The following is a 21083-nucleotide window of genomic DNA, read 5'->3' as shown; positions in this document are numbered from 1 at the left end:
GGGGGGGGCGATTTTGGGTGTAAATTAGGGGTTGTTACTTAAATACCCATTTTACCAATTAAAATAATTTTAAAAATAGCTAATAAAATGATAGGAAATGATTTTCAAGCATGAAGGTAATTTAAAATAATTATTCAATATTATAAAAATATAAAAAGTCATTTTCTGTATAGATAATGTAGTTATGCCTATGTAGGGGCTATATTTGCAAAATATGCAATTATAGCCTTAAACATGAAAATGTGATTATAAAAATGCAATTAAAATGTTTGAACACTCATATGAACATAAATGACGAATTTAGATGATTAAATCATCATAAAATATTATGAGGGATAGTTTTGAACATTTATGTATTAAAAATGCATAAATAAATGGGTTTAGGGCCTTTAAAAAATTGTAGAAAAATTGTAAAATACTTGTGCATATTTGTAAATGCATGTACAATATTTTGAAAGTATTTATGCAAAATTTAAAAATATATGAGAGAAAAATTGGGTACCAACAGCTGCCCCTCTTTACCCGGGAAGGATGAAAGATTTCTCGGGTAAAGAAATGATGACCGATTTTGACCGAGTGGGTGTTTTGAAAAAAAATGGAGGCTGAGATCTGGTCTCTGAGTTGCCTACATATCCCTGGTTTTATAGGAATTAGGCCATGTGTAGTTCTGGACCCACCGGTGAATGAAGCCGATGGAGTTGTTATAGGAATGGTAGCTTGTTTCAGCAAAGGTTCTTTTGCGAAGGGTAATGTCGGACAGAGTTATGGTTGTGAGTCTGGAGTGTAACGTATTTATTATAGGGCAGATAGCTGGATATGACAGAGTAAGGTGGGTAATTGATGTGAATCGGTTATAATGGCAAAGTGAAAATGGTATGAGCAGAAACCGGAGCGAAGGATGCTCTTGTTCGAAGAACGGTTACCTCCTGGATTACCTGAAAAACTTAAGACACAATGCATGAGAGTATATAGATGATGCAAATTCCTTTTAGACCATGAAAGATTGTCTTTGGACGGTTGAGGATGACGTCCTTAGACCATGATGTCCTGGGCCATGAATTGTTTGATGGGGGATTCGCAGGCCATGAAATGATGTTCTCAGGCCATGAAAATGGTGCCTCCGAACCATGACGCATTTGAATAATGATATGCAAATTTGAGAGATCCTCAGGCCATGGCATGGTGTCTTCCGGCTATGAGGATGATGCTTTTAGACAATGACGCCTTTGGACAAGTTGGCGATATTTCAGCCTATGAGATGCAATAATATGATGCTAAAATCAACAAGACAATGCTTAGTCTTGTGAGGTTGAGGGCAGAGCTTAGCCCGAAAGAGGAACAAATAGATAGTGCCGGAGAGACAGTGCTTAGTCTCGTCAAATAAAGGCGATGATTGGCCTTATGCAAATAGGAGGCAGAGCTTAGCCTCATGCAAGATTCGGGACAGGGCTCTGTCCCATGCAGACGGAAGGCAGAGCTTAGCCTTATGCAGATATGGAGTCATGGCTTAGCCTCATGTAGGATTCGGGATAGGGCTTAGTCCCATGCAAATGGAAGGCAGAGCTTAGCCTTATGCAGATATGGAGGCTGGGCTTAGCCTCATGCAAGATTTGGGACAGGGCTTAGTCCCATGCAAATGGAAGGCAGTGCTTAGCCTTATGCAAATGGAGGCAGGGCTTAGCCTCATGCAGATGGAGACAGAGCTTAGTCTCATGCAAGATTCGGGACATGGCTTAGTCCCATGCAAATGGAAGGCAGAGCTTAGCCTTATGCAGGTATGGAGGAAGGGCTTAGCCTCATGCAGTTGGAGACAGAGCTTAGTCTCATGCAAGATTCGTGACAGGGCTTAGTCCTATGCAAATGGAAGGCAGTGCTTAGCCTTATGCAAATGGAGGCAGGGCTTAGCCTCATGCGGATGGAGACAGAGCTTAGTCTCATGCAAGATTCGGGATAGGGCTTAGTCCCATGCAAATGGAAGGTAGTGTTTAGCCTTATGCAGGTATGGAGGCAGGGCTTAGCCTCATGCAAATGGAGACAGAGCTTAGCCTCATACAAGATTCGGGACAAGGCTTAGTCCCATGCAAGTGGAAGGCAAAACTTAGCCTTATGCAGGTATGGAGGTAGGGCTTAGCCTCATGCATGGTTTGGGACAGGGCTTAGTCCCATGCAAAAATAGAATAAATAGTAGGTGATAGCAGAGTTTTCTTAGCTGGTAATAGATTTCAGTATCACGGTTGTTATGAAGATTGTGTCTTGGAGGCATGTATATTCTTCGCTCCTGCATCCAAAGAAAAATTGTGAGTTCTGTAAAGGGGGAGGTCGGTTCGTGCCTCCGTCGGCTTGCTTGGCTAGCTTTGCTTGGTCCGAAGGTCCTGTTCAGATCATTGGGGGTAGCGTTGGCTAAACAGAGTCATTTTACGAGCAAGGATGCATAGTTTTCAAAGACGTAATAAAAATATATTATTTTAGAAATTGGTTAGATGAACTAGTGACTGTGACACGATCCGAGACATTGCAACCTCTCCTGCTATAGAATTTTGAGGGTCCTCAAAATTCTGCCCCAGTTAGATGGACACGTCTGACTGTTGCACATGCTGCGATCGGCTGAAATTGCTTCGGAATTTTGAGGGTCCTCAAAATTCTGCCCCAGTTTCTGATTGCGGGGAAAAATAGGATTTTTACTGAATTGTGACTGAACCCACAGGGCTTCCTACGTATCCCCTCTTAAACGGGAATCAGTTCGAGCGTAGTTCAATTTACATCATTTTGTGAAAACATAAATAGTTACACATAGTATCGTTTGACTGCATCTGAGTTGATCGGTTTTGGCCAGACTTCTCCTTCCATTTCTGCAAGTATGAGGGCTCCTCCTGTCAATAATCTGTGAACCATGTAAGGGCCTTTCCAGTTGGGAGAGAATTTTCCTTTGGCTTTATCCTGATGCGGAAAGATCTTCTTCAACACCAGCTGCCCCGGTGTGAACTGCATTTGCTTGACTCTTTTGTTGAAGGCTTTGGACATTCTGTTCTGATAGAGTTGCCCATGACACACTACATTCATCCTTTTTCCGTCTATGAGGGCTAGCTGCTCATAACGACTCCTTATCCATTCTGCGTCGGTGAGCTCAGCTTCTTGTATGACTCTCAAAGAAGGAATCGCTACTTCAGCAGGAATAACAGCTTCAGTACCATAAACTAGTAAGTAGGGAGTTGCCCCGGTTGATGTGCGGACTGTGGTACAGTATCCCAATAAAGCCAATGGCAACTTCTCGTGGTATTGTTTGTGATTTTCTACCATCTTTCTCAGTATCTTCTTGATATTCTTGTTAGCGGCTTCTACAGCTCCATTCATCTGAGGTTTATAGGCTGTGGAATTCTTGTGCTTGATTTTGAAAGTCTCGCACATGGTCTTCATCAGATCACTGTTGAGATTGGAGGCATTGTCAGTGATGATTGATTCTAGAACTCCGAACCGACAAATAATTCGGTCGCGGACAAAATCTGCTACGACCTTTTTAGTTACTGCCTTGTAAGATGCTGCTTCGACCCATTTGGTAAGGTAATCAATAGCTACCAAGATGAACCGATGCCTATTTGAGGCGATGGGCTCGATTGGACCAATGACATCCACCCCCCAAGCGGCGAATGGCCAAGGTGAGCTTGTTGCATTGAGCTCATTTGGCGGCACTTTTATCATATCGGCATGTACTTGACATTGGTTGCATTTTCGGACATACCGGACGCAATCTGTCTCCATGGTCATCCAGAAATAACCGGCCCTAAGTATCTTCTTGGCCAAGACAAAGCCGTTCATATGCGGGCCGCAGGTCCCAGCATGTATCTCCTCAAGTAGCTTAGAATCTTCTTTTGCGTCAACACACCTTAGCAATCCTAGATCAGGAGTTCTTTTGTACAAGGTTCCTCCTCTGTGGAAGAAATTGTTGGACGACCTCCGAAGCGTACGTTTCTGAGTATGATTTGCATGCTCCGTATATTCTCCTTTTGCCAAATATTCTTTGATATCGTGAAACCAAGGCTTCCCGTCTGTTTCTTCTTCAACATGGGCACAATATGCCGGTTGGCTATGGATCCTTACTGGGATAGGATCGATGAAGTTCTTGCCGGGATGTTGTATCATGGATGACAGAGTGGCCAATATGTCGGCAAACTCGTTCTGAATGCCGGGAACATGCCGAAACTCTATCTTCGTGAACCACTTTCTCAATTCCTGCACATGGTGCAGATATGGCAATATCTTGGAATTCTTGGTGGCCCATTCTCCTTGTACCTGGTGCACAAGAAAATCTGAATCACCGATTACCAGCAGCTCCTAAATATTCATGCCGATGGCCATGTTGAGCCCTAGTATGCATGCTTCATACTCTGCCATATTGTTGGTGCAGGGAAATTTGAGTTTAGAAGATACCGGATAATGTTGACCAGTTTTTGATACCAAGACGGCTCCAATGCCGACTCCCTTGAAATTTGCCACTCCGTCAAAGAACATTCTCCAACTGTCGTAGGACTCAGCAATATCTTCTCCTATGAATAGCACCTCTTCATCGGGAAAGTACGTTTTTGGGGGTTCGCATTCTCCTTCCACAGGGTTCTCAGCAAGATGATCTGCTAGTGCCTGTCCCTTGACCGCTTTCTGAGTTACATAAACAATGTTGAACTCGCTCAACAAGATTTGCCACTTAGCCAGCTTGCCAGTGGGCATGGGTTTCCGAAAGATATATTTCAAGGGATCCATCCTTGATACGAGGTATGTTGTGTAGGAACAAAAGTAATGCCTCAGCTTCTAAGCTATCCAAGTCAGAGCGCAGCAGGTACGTTCCAATAGAGAGTACCGCGCTTCATATGGAGTGAACTTCTTACTCAGGTAATAGATAGCTTGTTCCTTTCTCTCTGTCTCATTGTGCTGCCCCAGAACGCAGCCGAAGGCTCCATCCAGCACTGCAAGGTAGAGTAGCAAGGGTCTTCCTGGCTTTGGCGGGACCAAGACTGGTGGTGTATATAAGTACTCTTTGATCTTGTCGAAAGCCTTTTGACAATCTTCAGTCCAACTAGTTGCAGCATCTTTCTTCAACATCTTGAAAATTGGCTCACATATAACCGTGGACTAGGCTATAAACCGGCTGATGTAGTTTAGCCGTCCTAGAAAACTCATTACATCTTTCTACTCTTCGGTGGCGGTAGCTCTTGGATGGCTTTGACTTTTGATGGATCCAATTCTATCCCTCGGCGGCTGACAATGAACCCAAGTAACATTCCGGCAGGAACCCCAAATGCACATTTACGGGGTTTAGTTTCAGGTTGTATTTCCGCAGTCTGTAGAAAAACTTCCTCAAATCGGCTATATGATCAGTGGCTTTCTTGGATTTGATGATGACATCGTCCACATATACCTCGAACTCCTTATATATCATGTTCATGAAAAATGGTAGTCATAGCCCTCATATAGGTGGCCCAACATTCTTTAGACCGAATGGCATCATCTTATAACAGTATACTCGCCATGGTGTAATGAAAGCCATTTTATCAGCGTCCTCTTCATCCATCCAGAAATGATGGTAACCGGCAAAAAATCCACAAACGACTGGAGTTCATGCTTAGCACAATTGTCGATTAGGATGTGTATGTTTGGAAGTGGGAAATCATCCTTTGGGCTGGCCCTGTTGAGATCCCGATAATCAACATAGACCCTGACCTTCCCATCCTTCTTTGAAACTGGCACGATGTTGGCTAGCCAAGTTGGGTATTCAACCACCCTGAGGACCTTGTCCTTGATTTGCTTAGTAACCTCCTCCTTGATTTTCAGACTTATGTCAGGCTTGAATTTCCTGAGTTTCTGCTTCACTGGTGGACATGTTGGGTTTGTGGGCAACTTGTGAGCAATAATGGATGTACTTAACCCGGTCATATCATCGTATGACCATGCAAAGATGTCCTCATACCCTTTTAAGAACTGTGTGTACTCTTCTTTTTCTGATGGCGACAAGTGGATGCTGATGCGGGTTTCCTTGACAGTTTCAGAATCTCCCAAGTTGATTATTTCTGTTTCGTCCAGATTGGACTTAGGCTTGTTCTCAGAGTCTTCTATTTCTCTGACAATTTCCTCGGGTATGACATCTTCTTCTTCCAAATCACTAAACTTTTGTTGCGTCGTCTCATTACATGTCACAGTTGTTGGTTCATCGAGATAGGAAATGGTAATGCCCGGGACTCGTTGGGCCCTAGATGGTCTGACAGTCCAATTCTTGAGGAATGATCCTTTCTCCACAGCCCGGATGGTAGGGCCTTCCTCCTCCTCCTCCTCCTCAACAATTACACAACAGTCCATGTCTTCATCCTCCAAGAACAGGTTCCTTAAGGCTGCCAGTGCTTCTTCCTCCTCCGATCCCCATATGATGTCGGCCTGTTGGAAGGTCTGACTCAAGTGCGGTATAGGCTGCTCCAATGGATAGTACGGACCATGCCATGGTGGTGACCAATTTCTATACTCTTTCCAAGTGTATCGGTATCCCAAGCCAAAAGTAGTGCCATGACGCTTCGGCTGTATTGGCTTGGAAATGCCCTGAAGATTTTTGCCAGGCTCATACCCTCTCCAGTTCATCATGCTTGCTATCTTGCTATCCCACCACTTATCTTTGTCAATTGCATTGACCCGCTCGATATGATGATAAGTTTCTCCGCCTAGCTTTCTCCTATTCTCGACCATCGGAATAGTCTGACGGGTGTAAATGGGGTTGCTCCCATCTCCATGGATAATCACCTCCTGATGGTTCCCCTTAAACTTCACTGCCTAATGCAAAGTTGATGCCACAGCCCCAGCAGCGTGTATCCATGGTCATCCCAACAACAGATTGTAGGATGCAGATATGTCCAGCACCTGAAACTCGACATCAAACCACGTAGACCCATCCGTAGACAGAGATTAATTTCCCCGATGGTAGCTCTCTGAAACCCATCAAATTCCTTCACGTTCATGTTCCCTTCTCGTATCTCATATAGGCCTTTGCCCAACCTCTTCAGTGTTGTCAATGGGCAAATATTGAGACTGGATCCTCCATCGATCAAGTCCCTGGTAATGAAGTAGTCTTCGCATTGCACTGTGATATGCATTGCCTTATTGTGACTCAAACCCTCAGGCGGCAACTTATCCTCGTGGAAAGTGATTTTGTGACTTTCCAGTACCTGTCCCACCATGTTAGCCATTTCTCCGCTTGTGATGTTATTGGGCACATATGCTTCGTCCAATACTTTCATCAGAGCGTTCTTGTGTGGTTCTGAATTCTGCAGCGACGACAAGATAGATATCTGAGCAGGAGTCTTGTTCAGATGATCGATGACTGAATACTCCCTTGCTTGTACTTTCCTCCAGAGGTCATCTGGGCTTATTTCCATAATGGGAGGTTTGTTAGAGGCATGTTTGCTGGGCTCTCCCAAATGCTCGGGTGTATAGACCATTCCAGTCCTAGTCATCCCTTGTGCAGCACCAGATTCTCCCATTTTGGTTTTTCCTTTTCTTCTAGCTTCAGCCACATAATCCCATGGTACAGCCTTGGTGCTGAAAGGCGGTGTGGTTGATAGTGTCACTGTAAATGGTGTGGCTACTTTCACCTCAAATGGAATAGGTGCAACTGCATGGGGTTCTACCTCAGCTTCAAATGGGACTGATGTTGTTACCTCGACTTCCACTGGCAGCTGTATCTGCACTATAATGGGATTGAGTGTGACTGCGGGCTTCTTGGGTGCCTGATATGTGGGTGGAGGTGCTTGATACGCAAGTGGGGAGGTTCGGTATACGAATGGAGTTTTGGGTCCTTGGGCAACCATTACTGCTCCCACGTCCTTCTTTTTAGATATACCCCCTGACTGCAATGCTTTATTAGTGGCCTACAATGCCTCAAAGTTTGTTACCATCCCGCTTTTGATGCCTTCTTTGATCCTTTTACCAAGTTTGATGATATCAGAGAACTTATGGTTTTCAATAACCATCAACCTTTCATAGTATTGCGGATCCTGTGCTCTAACGAAGAACTTATTCATTTGTTCCTCGTCCAATGCTGGCCTGACTTTGCTTCTGACCTCCAACGAGTAGCATACTCGCGGAAAGTCTCGGTGGGCTTCTTCTTGAGGTTCTGAATGTAGAAGACATCTGGTGCATTTTCTGTGTTGAACCTGAATTGGCCCATGAAATCAGATGCCATACTCACCCAGTTGGACCATTTCTTAGGATCCTGGCTGATGTACCAGGACAAGGCATCTCCCGTAAGACTCCTCATAAAAAGCTTCATCCGAATCTTTTCATCCTTTTCGACCCCGACAAGCTTGTCACAATAGGTCCTTAGATGAACCCTGGGATCACCTGTACCGTCAAACATCTCGAACATGGGAGGTTTGTAACCCTCTGGAAGTTCTACATCCAGTTGTATGCATAGGTCTTCATAGTTCAGACCTTCTATCCCCTTGCCTCCTTCTACACCTTAATGAGCATGTCCTTCTCAACAAATTCCGGTGCATAGGAGATGGGTTGAGTGGAGTGAGGTAGGATCTCCACATATATAGGGTCTTTTTGGCGACCTAGAGTTTGAGAATAGTGGTGACATTGGTGGAATTCTGGGGTTCAGGAATGACTGGTGGAGTATTTTGTGGAGTGTGGTAGGTGTTTGGCTGGTACTGTGGTGGGATAGTTTGATTTTATGGTGGAGTTGTATAATGGTGAGGTACAGGAGGATTTTTGGGCGCTTGTTGGGTGTGTTTTGAGGTGGTGCGGGGTTCTGACTGTTTGGATGATTGATGTCTGGGACGCTGAGTGAGAAGGATATGTTTGCCACATTCCTGACATGCTCAAGCTCACACTGGAGTTCTAGTATTTTCTGTTCGAGCCGTGAAACTGCATCATTAGGGACCTGAGTACTCCGACCATCAGAAGTTTGTGCATGTTCAATCTCTGTGTTGTTTTTCTTTCTAGTGCCGTTCAAATCTTCCATTTTTGCTTTTCCCTTGCCTTTTGGTGGACTAGGAGGAGGAGAAGGTGGAGGGCCCCTGGATCTTGTGTGATAAGCTGATGATGCCAGTATGCACGAACCAACCTTTGGGGAATGGGAATAATCAAAAGAAAGAAAGAAAAACAAAAGGTAGCCAAGTCAGTAATAATTCTGAAAAGTTTGCAGTATTTAAACACATATTGTGGGTATGTAAATTCACGTCCTAATTTGGGAGCCCCGTTGTGCCCGAGGTAGGCCTAGCGACAAATAGATTTGGAGAAATTTAGTGCCAATAATTGCCTCATTTCATTTACATAAAAATAGACGACCCAAAATGATACTAAATAAGATAATGTTACTAGTGGCACTTGGCCTTATTACATTTAGAAAGCAAGTAAACCTAATCTATTTGGTCCCAGAAGGACCCTCTCCAGACTGGATACTCTTGTCGATCAGTTCCCCTAGTTCGCGCAGGTTCAGCAGTAAGAATGCCCCTGCCAAATGTCCTCCCTCGTTTCCCTCTGCGTTCTGGCAATCGGTGACTCTCTTCCTCATTTTCCCCTCCAATTCCATTAGACTGTACTACAGATATTCCAGTCTTTCGCTGGATTTAACAGCCCTTTTCTTCCATTCATTGATCATTTCCATGTCGTCCTTATGCTGCTCCATATGCTCAGCTTCAGACTCGCGAATTCTTTTGCGCAATTTGTTGTACTTTACCTGCGCTTCGGCAACTTCGTCTATGACCCTGTTTCCTGGACCAACCCTTGGCTCGAAGATCCCTGCTATGTTATCACCCAACCATGAGGGTTAGAAGTATGTATGACCCGCATGATATCGATCCTGATCGATGGTATCCTTTTCCATGATAATCTTCAAGTGCCACATGTGTTGTGCTTCATCTTTATATGGGATGGCGTCAGCCTGAAAATTGGCTATGAAGTGACTCATCTTAGCGACTCGCGGTATGACCTGTCTCCTGCATGCCTGTTTCATAACCTTGAGGGGAGCATAAGGGTATATGCCCATTAACCTAATCAATACCAAGTGGGGAACATCCCTGGATCTGATGATGAACTCGTCGGTAGGGAACCACTCGAACATCCATTGAACCTGGTCCTCAGTTAACTTGTTGAAAAACTGAACCCATCCTGCAACATCCTTAGGCTGAGCAAACATGTTAGGAATATAGGTCATTCTCTTGGGATGATGAAATGCTATGTGATCATTCCACGGCTTTCGCGGAAATTCTTGACAGTATTGACCCTTTTGGAGATGTTCTAGCAGCTAAACTTGCAGCAGCAAATTGCAATTCTCGAAGAATCTGAACCCCTTCTGACAGCGTTCCAAGGCCTGGTACATATCTGTAATGATCATAGGGACAATGGTATATGTCTGACCCTCGATCCCATCCATCAGAGTTTTGGCCACCATGGCTAGCCTGGTGTCGATTCTGTCCCCTTGGATCGGGAACACTAGCATGCCCAAGAAACACACAATGAACACAAAGACCCTACGATGAATCTAGCCCAAGGAGGTGATGGAGAATTCATCATCAAAAATACGGTAAGAGCTGCTTTGACCGTATCGTTCATAGAGGAAGTCGAAAGGTATGTAGGAGTTTTTCAGGCATTCCAAGTCATCATTCTTCTTTAACCCCATCATCTTCAAAAATCCCTAGTGGTGCGATTTTCTGGTGCCAATAAACCGGGGCTATCCCAAGGTAGCCCAGCAGATCCCCCTATTTCTTCCAAGAGAGGGGTCATTTCTATGTTTCCAAAGCGGAACACAGCCCTTTCTTTGTCCCAGAACATGGTGGCAGCCTCGATCAACATTTTGTTTGGCTGCAGGTCTAACAAAGAAGGCAGATTTCCTAAGACCCTTTTCACATGATTTTGGTCACTTGAAGGAAGATCCCTCCACCAATCTAGCAAAAGTGAAGGTATGCTACCGACCATGCCGAACCTGGGGACTTCGTGCCTCATTTTCTGCAAAACAAAAGATGGTTAGGCCCTTTCCCCCTCTAGGTTCGTCTATTTATACAACAATAATTAGCATATTAGCACTTACTTATCCAAATTAATGCACACAATCATGGTTGCGTCCGTTGGGATTATGAAAAACCTGATGGACTTTTGGGTGAGGCATGTCTTAAAGGGTTATTATATGGACAACATATTAACCCGGCTAGGTTTGACCATGATGCATGCACAATTGATCAGAGTAAGGTTGCTATAGAAGTCTAGACTGGGACCCTCAAGCGGACAACTTGAGGGGGAAAGGCACAGAACCTTCGAACGCACCGCTGATCGATTAGTTTTACCGCAAATACGCCTTTCCGAATTTCAAAGGGTGATACATAGGAAGAACGCAAACACTCATCAAGCGTTGCTACAGGATTGATTACGCACGAGTGGAATATGACGTTGAGCATTATTTATGCAACAATAAATAGCATGTTGTCAAGTATGCTTGAGAAATAAGAAATTAAATCCAAATTAACGTTTAGATCTATCCCTACCTTATGTTTTCTTCAAATGTTCATTCGCATATTTTCCTTATAAGTTTCGATACACTTCTTGATTGTTTTATTGCTGATAATAAATTCAAGAATATCTAAACACTAGATACTGAATAAGTAAGTTACTTTAATAAATTTATTTGCTTTCACATAAATAAACTATGATAAAGAAAAAAGAGTAACGACTGAGTTTAAAGCATTTCTCCTGAATTTTAGATCGAAGAACCCCTATTTTCTTTAAAAAAAAAAAATAAATAAAAAAAAATAATTAAAAAAAAAAAAGGAGAAGCCCCTGCCTTTTTCGGAAATTACTATTTAGCCACTATAGCACGCAGTCCGCGTTGCGCAAGCTTTCAAACCTTTATAAACTCACGTCCCCTGCACACCCGCCAATTTCCTTCATTTGTCACAAAGCATTTCGAGAAACTTCAGCTCAATTCTCCAAATATCTCTCTCTCTCCATCAATTCTTAGTTCTCTCTACAGAAATCAGGCAAACAATGGTGAGCATAGAAGAGATATCATCTCGGAAAAATGCTTTCTCAGTTCAATTATGCTTTGATTCATTTGTTAATTCAAACACTGTCACTCTAATTTTCTATCAAATTTTACAGGTTGTGGCTCAGAAAGTGAAGGAATCAGAAATTACGGAGCAGGACTCACTCCTCCTAGTAAATTACCTCTTAACTTCGTCCTTTTGAAGTTTTTGTTCTCATCTGCTAATTACTTATGATCGCGACTGTACATTTGAATTTTGAATCCGTTCCTAAAATATTTGGATCGAAACTCAGTTCTCTGTGACCTAATTTTACTTTGAGCTATATTATATTTAAAACAGGTATTATGAAGAATAACTAGCTACAAGAGCAGTAGAACGCGCAAGCATAAAGTCTAGTGTAGCTATTTAATTGCAACTGATGGGAATCATAGTTAGTTTGAGCGTTGATTACATCTTCAGCTTTGGTTATTTTAGATTGTTTGTGGATCTCTTTGTTAGCGAACTTCTGGTGCTAAAGTTCATTGAACCTGATCTAAATAACTTGTCAGATTTGAGAAGTTAACTTCATTTAGTATCAAAACTTTGTATTATTCTCTGAAATTGTATTGACCCGCCTTAATCTATGTTACTTATGCTATATTGACCATTTCCCGATATTTTGGTTATCGATTGCTAACTTCTGTATGCTTAAATATTCCGGTGAATGTCAACACTAACATTTTCCGGTTACGAACACACAAACAGTTTACGTCGTGCTGTGATCCTTTTACTACTAAACTAGTCTGGGTAAAATCATAGAGAAGTCTAGGCTGTAAATTCAAAGTTAACAAGTTCTGCCATGAATTTAACTTATGAGTTTATCAGCTGTTACAATTGTCATAATCTGTATTGTGTTTGTCTCTCTAGTAAATTTGCCAATTGGTCAGTTTATCGAACTTTTTACATTCCTGATCCTTCATGGTTTTGAGTTGTCACTTTTTGTCATGTGCCATTTACATACTCATCTATTCCTTCTTGGGTTTAAAAAACAGACAAGGAACCTGCTGCGCATTGCTTTATTCAACATTACTTACGTCAGAGGCCTTTTTCCTGAGAATTATTTTAGTGATAAATCTGTTCCAGCTTTAGGTAACCTTTTTCTGCTAAACTTGTGATGTTAACAGTCTCTTTCAGTTAGCTAATTCAGTGAATGTTTCTATCATAAACAGAGATGAAAATTAAGAAGCTCATGCCCATGGATGCTGAATCACGTCGGCTGATTGATTGGATGGAAAAAGGCATGTGGTCTTTGGCTAGTCTGCCATACTTTGTGTTAAATTTTATGTTCTGTCCTTTCAGTTCTTTACATTTCTTTGTTACTTGTAGGTGTTTATGATGCATTGCAGAAGAAGTATCTTAAAACACTCTTGTTCTGTGTGTGCGAAACAATAGATGGACCAATGATCGAGGAATATGCATGTATGACAACAAGATAAGCTGGTTGCATTTGGACTTTAATTATATTGTCATATTATCGAACTGATTAATGATATGAGAGGCTAAGTAGTTCAGCATCTCAGAATAGTATGGCTTGAAATAATGAAAAAGCTAAATCATAACTGTTCTATGTTAATTTTATATAATTCCTGAAACTATAATCTCGGAGCTTGAGGATAACTTATGCTTCTCGTCCTCTACTTGCAGTTTCTTTCTGTTACTCAAACTCTGACAGCCAAGAAGTGTCAATGAATATCAATCGCATTGGAACGAAGAAAGGAGGAACATTCAAGTGTAACTCAACCACTGAAATAACACCCAATCAGATGAGGTAGTTATGTTGATATCATGAAATTCTTGTGTATTGTTTCACCTCATGCTAGTGAATTTGGATAGCTAGAACCAGTGAGTTAAGAAGTAGCATTGTTTCAGGAGTTCTGCTTGTAAAATGGTCCGTACATTGATTCAGCTGATGAGAACTTTGGATAAGATGCCAGAAGAGGTAAAGATTTATGGTATTCCTTAAAGACAGGCTTCATTAATCATTGATCACTCGTGTTTCATTTATTTTGAAAAATTTATCTTGTTTCTAAATTCAAATTTTCCTTTTTTTCAGCGAACTATACTGATGAAGCTCCTTTATTATGACGATGTTACTGTATGCCCTTCCCTCAACTTTTTGTCCTTTCCTAACTTCCTCTACACTTGCCATTTTAACATTTTAGTCTCAAATGTCACCTGGCTTGTTAATTTATTGGTCAAATGAAGTCGGTAACAGAATTGCTTGTTGTGCAGCCTGCTGATTATGAGCCTCCTTTCTTTAAAAGCTGCACTGAAGAGGAGACTGTTAATCCATGGGCTAAAAGTCCTTTAAAAATGGAGGTTGGTGATGTCAACAGCAAGCACTTTGTATTAGCTCTGAAGGTATGGGGCAGTTATTGCAGGAAATATAACTGTTTTCAGTTTAATGTGAAATCAATTCAGATTATGTAGTTTTTGCACAGGTTAAGAGCGTGCTTGATCCCTGTGAGAATGAGAATGACGATGATCAAGATAATAGTGTGAGCTTGGGAGCTGATTCATTTGCGGGAGATGACAGTGAATCTGATAGTGAGGTAGAACGTTATTTCTCTCCTCAATTGTATGTAAAGCTTGACTGCACTATCAATCCTCTTAAATTTGTTTGCCGGACTAAAATCTTTGAAATGATGATATATTTCAGTTCAGTCACTCTGATGATGACCAATACATAGTTGCGCCAATTGGTAATACATATGTCCATACTTGACGGATTTGTTTATACATTTCCTTACGTCAGTATTTCTGAATCACATTATGTTTAACTAAGAAATGATCTCTTCACAGAGAAGCAAGATGCTCAGGATAATGGTAATATGGCTGATGAAGGTACTGTTAATGCTGCCAACTTCCTGCAGTCCTGCTGGACATAGTTCCAAGTACCTCTAATGTGCTATTTGAATTTTCAGATGATACTCAGGATCCAGCAGAAGATGAACAACAAATTGGTAGATTAAAGGACTGGATAAACTCATACCACCTTGACAGAGTTGAAGTGACTGATGTTCTCTCTCATTTCCCAGACATCTCAGTGGTAAAAACTCGGGTGCTGGTGGTCATGTAAAGTGCCTGTTTCTCCCATAACTGGTCAGTTTACCTAATATTCTGTTCTGGTTGCAGGTCTTGGTTGAAGGTAATGGAAGGACCTCTAATGAGGACACACTAAACCTATGCTTCGTAATGGAGACCCTTGATCAAATAATCTTTGTCCAGTTCCTGAAGTTTTGACCCAAAAAACCCATAAAGAAAAAGCTAAGATGAATAGAGCATCTTTTTCTATCAAATTTAAGTAGTTCTACTGTTTATTTTTCTTTTCATTTTGATTTCAGAAATTGTTGAGAAGCTTGTTAAGGAAGGCATACTTTCACGTGTCGGCACAGACTGTTACATCATTAACAAGAAAACGGTTTGTTAACTTTTCCTTGACTGGTTAATAGTTTATATATGTATTTCCTCCATTAATATATCCTTTCTGGTATACCATTATTTCAACTAATACTCAATTGTAGAAATTCAACTATGAGTTCGACATTGTGAAAGAAGAAATTGACGGCCAACAATACCCCAAAAGCAGCCAATTGCAGCGTGGCAAGGATGAAGATTACATGTACATGAAGGTGAGATTTTTCATATTTGTCATTGCCCTGATGATATCTAAGTGTGTGCGCTGTATCCTTCTCCAAATGTGTTTGAAGCTGCTTTTATCAGTACTTTCTCATCTGTTCACTTTGTGTCTCTATATATATAGAGATACATGGATTTTGAAAGTCTTCACCTACATTTTGCCCCTTTTCTTTCTTCTTTCTGGAACTGGTCTATTCAAAAGTCATTTTTGTGCAGAGTCCTGTCATAGAGTTTGCATTTTCCTCGTTTCGACATGTTGTGCATCTACCTTATCAAGTTAAATGCTGCTCTAGACATGCATCCCCACCATAACCAAAATGGATGAATGTTTCTATTTCTTTTATAAATGGACACTTCCCAATATTATCATCAAATGAAAAAAATATAAGTGATTCAGGTAGTTATAAAATGTGAAATGAAGGTTATTGATGTTCTTAGACACTGTGTGTTCAGAAAGGTTGGATGCTAGAGGATTTGAGAGGACCACCATGGTAGGGGAAGATAATGGTCCTGTTAGAGGTGGATCCATGTTTTTTATGTCAATGGATGCTGATTTAGTAATAGATTTATATATTTTCAGAATTTGAAGTAAGTCATAAGATTTGGGATCTTAAACAAAACTTCGAGAAGCAGAGAGGAGATATATGAGATCCTGCCTGAAGGATTTGGAAAGATAGATATCCGAATAACATCCGAGAGAATGAGGAGAAAAGGTTTAGTATTCTCATTTAGTTAACTGAAGTTCTCAAATTTATAAGAGGGGTGCATATGACAGTTCTCCATTTCACTAGTTGAAAAGTTTCTGTTATGAGCTGTGTTGAATTTTGATACTTAATTCCTGGAAAGCAAGTTTGAAATGGCACTGTCTTGTTTCAGGCTTTGTATCATGCTCTTCCGATGAACTATGTAACCATTAGCAATCTCCGAAGCAAACTAGGAGGAGAGGCAAATCAAACTACTGTGAAGAAGCTAATAGATAAAATGACACAAGATGGCTTTGTTGAAGCTAGGAGCAACCGCAGGCTAGGTACTCACTGACAAACTGCACTTTTGGCTTTGCAAGGAGGAGAAAGATAGAAATAGCAGTTACCACCATTTGCTGGATTGCTTTTGTTATTGCAGGCAAGCGTGTGATCCACTCTGACTTGACTGAGAAAAAGCTGGTTGAGGTTAAGAAGGTCTTAGAGAAAGATGCCATGGTAATAGTCATGAGTTTATAAGGATTCAATGGATTATGCACCGCAAAAGTTTTAATTCATTTTTTAACTATGTTCATTGGTCAGGATGTGGACATGAACAAATCAGGTAATAACTCCAACTATTCAGAACTTGCCGTCCTGCTTACTCAATTTACTTTATGCTTGTCATCAAGATTAATATCACGAAAGCTAAGACAGCTTTGGTACTCGCAGAAAACAATCCTACAGATTTATCCACTTGCGGTGCTCTCCACTCTATTGGATCAGATCTCACTCGCACAAGAGGCAAATCGGATGCATTCCAGAATGGCTCTGCCTTGAGCGATCAGACTGTCTCAAAGAGAAGGGACCATGAAAACACATCATCAAGCAGAGCTGAGGTTGTTCACTCTCAATTGTCATTAATCTGAAAAGTTGGTTACTGAAGATTCTGTAGGAATAATTAATAAAATATGACATTTTGCAGCCCATAGCTTCTACTGAGAGTTTTGTTCCTGGAAATGAGAATGGAAAATCATATGAAAGTACCAACAAATATAATGAGTTTGAGAGAGTTATCTGTAGCAGATCCGGTCAGGATAAGCGTAAAAGGAAAGCAAGCATGGTATGTATCAATTTCTCCAGAGAAACTTGGTTATATTTCTCAATCCTGAAAATCAATCCTGTCACATTTTTGCTGTCTACAGGTGGAAGAGCCTATTCTTCAGTATGTGAGGCGCCAAAAATCTCAAGTTGCATGAAATGAACAACTGGATGCTCAATTAGTGTCATTTCTTGGTAGTTTCCTTAGTGAGTCTTCTCGTAATCCGAGCAGTTATGTGTTAGTTTAATCTTGGAATTTCCGTTTGTTAGCTAGCAAATGTACCAACGCACATGACACAATAGTCAACAAAAACTAATATTTCGCTTATAGAAACTGGAATATATGTTATGCATCCAATTTAAGTTTGCATGAGCGCGAGAGACGGGCGGAGAGTGAGGGAGATTCTGTTTGCATCCGATGACTAAAGTAGATCATTTTAATCTGCGAGAGATGTGAAGAAGATTAATTGTCAGCCAACAGCTATCTTCACTATTGACCAGCCTTCTAGTATCTTTTACGTGTTTCTTTTTTCTTTTTGATACTTTTTGTTCGACGCTTCCAAATCTTTCACTCAGTTTGATCCATTAGCACTTTGAGATCAGTAGCAGCGCCCACATAGTGTTCAATTAGGTGAGGCAAAAACAGAAAACTTTCATATTGATCACATGTCTATCAAAATCACATGTCTATCAAAAGTATTCTTATTTCGCCAATTGCGCACAATTCTGAAAAGGAGTAAAGGAAAAATATTGGAGATACAAAATCAGATGTTGAGAGAACAGAAGCTGAATTGTGCCCCACTCCGAACATCTCTCATAACCTGGGGTCTGCACATCGAATATAGTTTTGGCATGGTAAAGTAAATAATATGCTTTTCTCACTATTCACAAGAAAACATGTTTAGTTGGTTTCATTTTTTCACTTGGAATACAAATCCAGTTCGTTCTTCCTCTATCCCTAGGAGTTCATCTAAAATTCAAGAACTATGGTTTTGTCAGCTATTAGCACTTTTACATGACAAGTGTTGCAAGTCTGATCGACTTTGGTGATATACCGCCAATTGTCCATTAGGAACCGTTGTTCATATATACTATGTATGAATCAAAAGCCTAGATCTTCAAATGCCAGAATATCCGAAGAAAAGTAGAAGACGAACTCACCAAACCAGTATACTCTACAATTTCTAATTTTGCAGAAAAGAGTTAAGGCTTTAAATCAAAATTTTAACGAGATATCCAAGCCTAGTTAAGGAAAATGCAAAGATCACCATAAATACTACTGAACGGAGATACATTTCATTCCATGACAAAGCTGAATTACGATAAATGTACATTGATAATAACTAAAATTCATGAAATTGCAACTTTAACAGTCTTAGGCTTAGGTGGTGGAGGAAGCTTCTCAACTACCACAGCCAACACTCCATTCTCACATTTAGCAGTAATAGCTGAAACATTGCAGTTCTCAGGCAGTTTGAACTTCCTCATCAATTTCTGAGGTAGCCTCCTCTCCAACCTCACGTACTTGCACCCATCTTCCTCGCTCTCCTCACGCTTCCTTTTCCCATTGCTTCGTATCACTAGTATGTTTTCATCTTCCACAGTCACCTGTGACACATCTCAATCAGTGACAAGGTTCACTAACACAATTAGATTTGGAGATTAAAAATTATGCAAATTTTGAACAACTTATAGTACTAATAATTTAAGTGAAAATGTGAAATACAATAACTTCCACAAGTTTATTCAAAAAGGTAAACAAAAAGGGAAGAGATAGACTTTATATCTCAAAGTTCACGTGTCCTAAAATTCAAAAATTGTGTTCCGAAGTTCTGATCTTATGTCCGGAATTTTAAATTAGTAGCTTAGAACCTGAATTTTAAATTGGCATCCTGAATTTCCAAATTCAAAATACTTAATCCTGAAGTTTGAGGAAAATTAGATAACCTTTAAATATATTGTTAACCCTGAATATACTTTAAACAACATACTTAAAAGTGGCTACTACCTGGTGTCATTTCCAGCCTGATTCTGACCAAAACCCTAAACCCTACCGCCCATTTTGCCACCTCCTATGAAATTAGAAGCTAGAAATCTGTTTAAATTAAAAATTGAATGTGTAATACCAACCTGAATTTCAGACTTAGATAACCCAGGAACGTCCATGTAGAAAATGTACTCCTTTGGGGAATCGAGAATGTCGACTGGTATGCTACTCACACCCCTGTTCTCACTTGTCTCATGCGAGCGGGACGGATACACTACCCTTTCAATGGATTCTGGGAAGTGGAGAAGTTGGTTCACCGCATCCACAACTGTGCTCATTTTCTCTCAGAGATCTCTACAATACACATTAATCATACAAAAAACAGTCAGTACTTAATTTAAACATAACTCCAAAATATGATTAATCATGATTTAATGACGCGAAACGCGAAAAAAGGAACCCCTAAATTGCATAGTTTTGGAGAGCAAACTTACCAGGATTCACAATTCGCTGCGACTTTCAAGACTGTTGTAGCTTTTCAAAGAAGCAACAGAATTTTTGCCTTTAGAAGAAGAAGAATTATCCGACTAGTAGGTGAAAAAGATAAGGCAAGTTCTAATTTAAATTAAGGGAACGCTGGGTAGAGAAAGAATCTTCTAAGATATTCTTGTATTTTCGATTCTCGACACGAAGGATCTAGAAGAGGCTGGAACACAGGACACCTTTACGTTTGGCGCATGGCCGTGATCTTCTATTTGTCGTCCACGTATAGTTCCTCCCAATTATTGGGGATTTTTGTTAGTCTCATGTATTTTGTTATTGTTGCCAATTTCGCCTTCAAATGTCAAAACGACATTGTTCTTTCTTTTTAATATTTCACCATCTTTTTCTTTTTCTTTTTTCGTTAGTGAGAGGTGGAGGAAATGTAAATCACTCCATAGATGTGCCTTTAATCCCTCTGCCGCACTGGGGGATTGTACATGCTCCCATAGTAATAATATATTTTGGTTCAGCCATTTGCTCATATAATCTCACTAAAGAGGGGGCCATTAGATCCGTTTGTCTAGGACTCGATCTTGGTACTAGTCCATAACGATCAAAGTCGACGCGTGAGCCTATTAGTGAAGCAAATTCAATGAAGCAACAACTGGTACTATAGAGAAGCGGCCATAAACTAGAGAGTCTTGACCAATTTAAAAGATCATTTAATGTAGTTGAAATAACTGAATTTTGGGTTGTTCGATCAAGTAAAGGAAACTGAATGGAACTCATAACTGTCTCAATCTTATTTTTTCCGTTTTTCTTTTTATTTTAGTCCGTACCAAAAATTATCTATATTTGGTAGTCAAAAAAGTATATAAATTTGTATAATTTTTGTATATAACATACAGAATATATATATATATATATATATATGCAAAACATATACAAATATATATATTTTTCGGCTAGTATTTTGAGAACGGTTATNATATATATACAGAAAATTTATTACATTTTTTCTCTATTATTGTTATAACAGCTATACATTGTCATTTTTCAATATATTTGGAAAAATGACACTGTATAGCCGCTCTCAAAATAATAATAATAAAATATTTTTTATACATATATACATTCTGTATG

General features: G+C 40.4%; 2 protein-coding genes across 2 annotated transcripts in view; one reads left to right on the top strand and one right to left on the bottom strand.

Annotated features, from left to right (window-relative positions):
* LOC109224451 overlaps positions 1-17953 on the top strand; it is a gene marked incomplete at its 5' end in the record, with an annotated part of 40412 nt that extends 22459 nt beyond the window's left edge. Inside the window, 21 exons of the mRNA XM_019389032.1 lie at positions 12127-12183; positions 13043-13139; positions 13220-13288; positions 13377-13469; positions 13695-13818; positions 13920-13989; positions 14104-14145; positions 14283-14411; positions 14492-14602; positions 14710-14752; positions 14853-14894; positions 14975-15099; positions 15186-15198; positions 15395-15471; positions 15575-15682; positions 16566-16716; positions 16812-16888; positions 16973-16994; positions 17102-17268; positions 17355-17492; positions 17575-17953. Of these exons, the coding sequence (XP_019244577.1) occupies positions 12127-12183; positions 13043-13139; positions 13220-13288; positions 13377-13469; positions 13695-13818; positions 13920-13989; positions 14104-14145; positions 14283-14411; positions 14492-14602; positions 14710-14752; positions 14853-14894; positions 14975-15099; positions 15186-15198; positions 15395-15471; positions 15575-15682; positions 16566-16716; positions 16812-16888; positions 16973-16994; positions 17102-17268; positions 17355-17492; positions 17575-17628 (1809 nt within the window). The remainder of the gene's footprint in view (positions 1-12126; positions 12184-13042; positions 13140-13219; positions 13289-13376; positions 13470-13694; positions 13819-13919; positions 13990-14103; positions 14146-14282; positions 14412-14491; positions 14603-14709; positions 14753-14852; positions 14895-14974; positions 15100-15185; positions 15199-15394; positions 15472-15574; positions 15683-16565; positions 16717-16811; positions 16889-16972; positions 16995-17101; positions 17269-17354; positions 17493-17574) is intronic.
* LOC109223973 (17.4 kDa class III heat shock protein) lies at positions 18714-20236 on the bottom strand. Its single transcript, XM_019388488.1, has 3 exons — positions 19952-20236; positions 19601-19811; positions 18714-19078 (listed from the first exon to the last, which is right to left on the bottom strand). Exons 2-3 carry the CDS (start codon positions 19793-19795, stop codon positions 18821-18823), a joined length of 453 nt encoding a protein of 150 aa, XP_019244033.1. The 5' UTR covers positions 19796-19811; positions 19952-20236; the 3' UTR covers positions 18714-18820.

The sequence above is a fragment of the Nicotiana attenuata genome, chromosome 3 (genome assembly GCF_001879085.1).
Source record: "Nicotiana attenuata strain UT chromosome 3, NIATTr2, whole genome shotgun sequence".
NCBI classification, from domain to species: Eukaryota; Viridiplantae; Streptophyta; class Magnoliopsida; order Solanales; family Solanaceae; genus Nicotiana; species Nicotiana attenuata.
This window is presented reverse-complemented; position numbering and strand designations above follow the sequence as displayed.

What these genes read in the sequence shown, in the direction of transcription:
- LOC109223973 (XM_019388488.1), bottom strand. Translation starts at nt 19,795, where the DNA reads ATGAGCACAGTTGTGGATGCGGTGAACCAACTTCTCCACTTCCCAGAA. An exon ending in TATCTAAGTCTGAAATTCAG is followed by an intron (nt 19,079 to 19,600) that starts GTTGGTATTACA and finishes GATGTGTCACAG; the next exon opens with GTGACTGTGGAAGATGAAAA.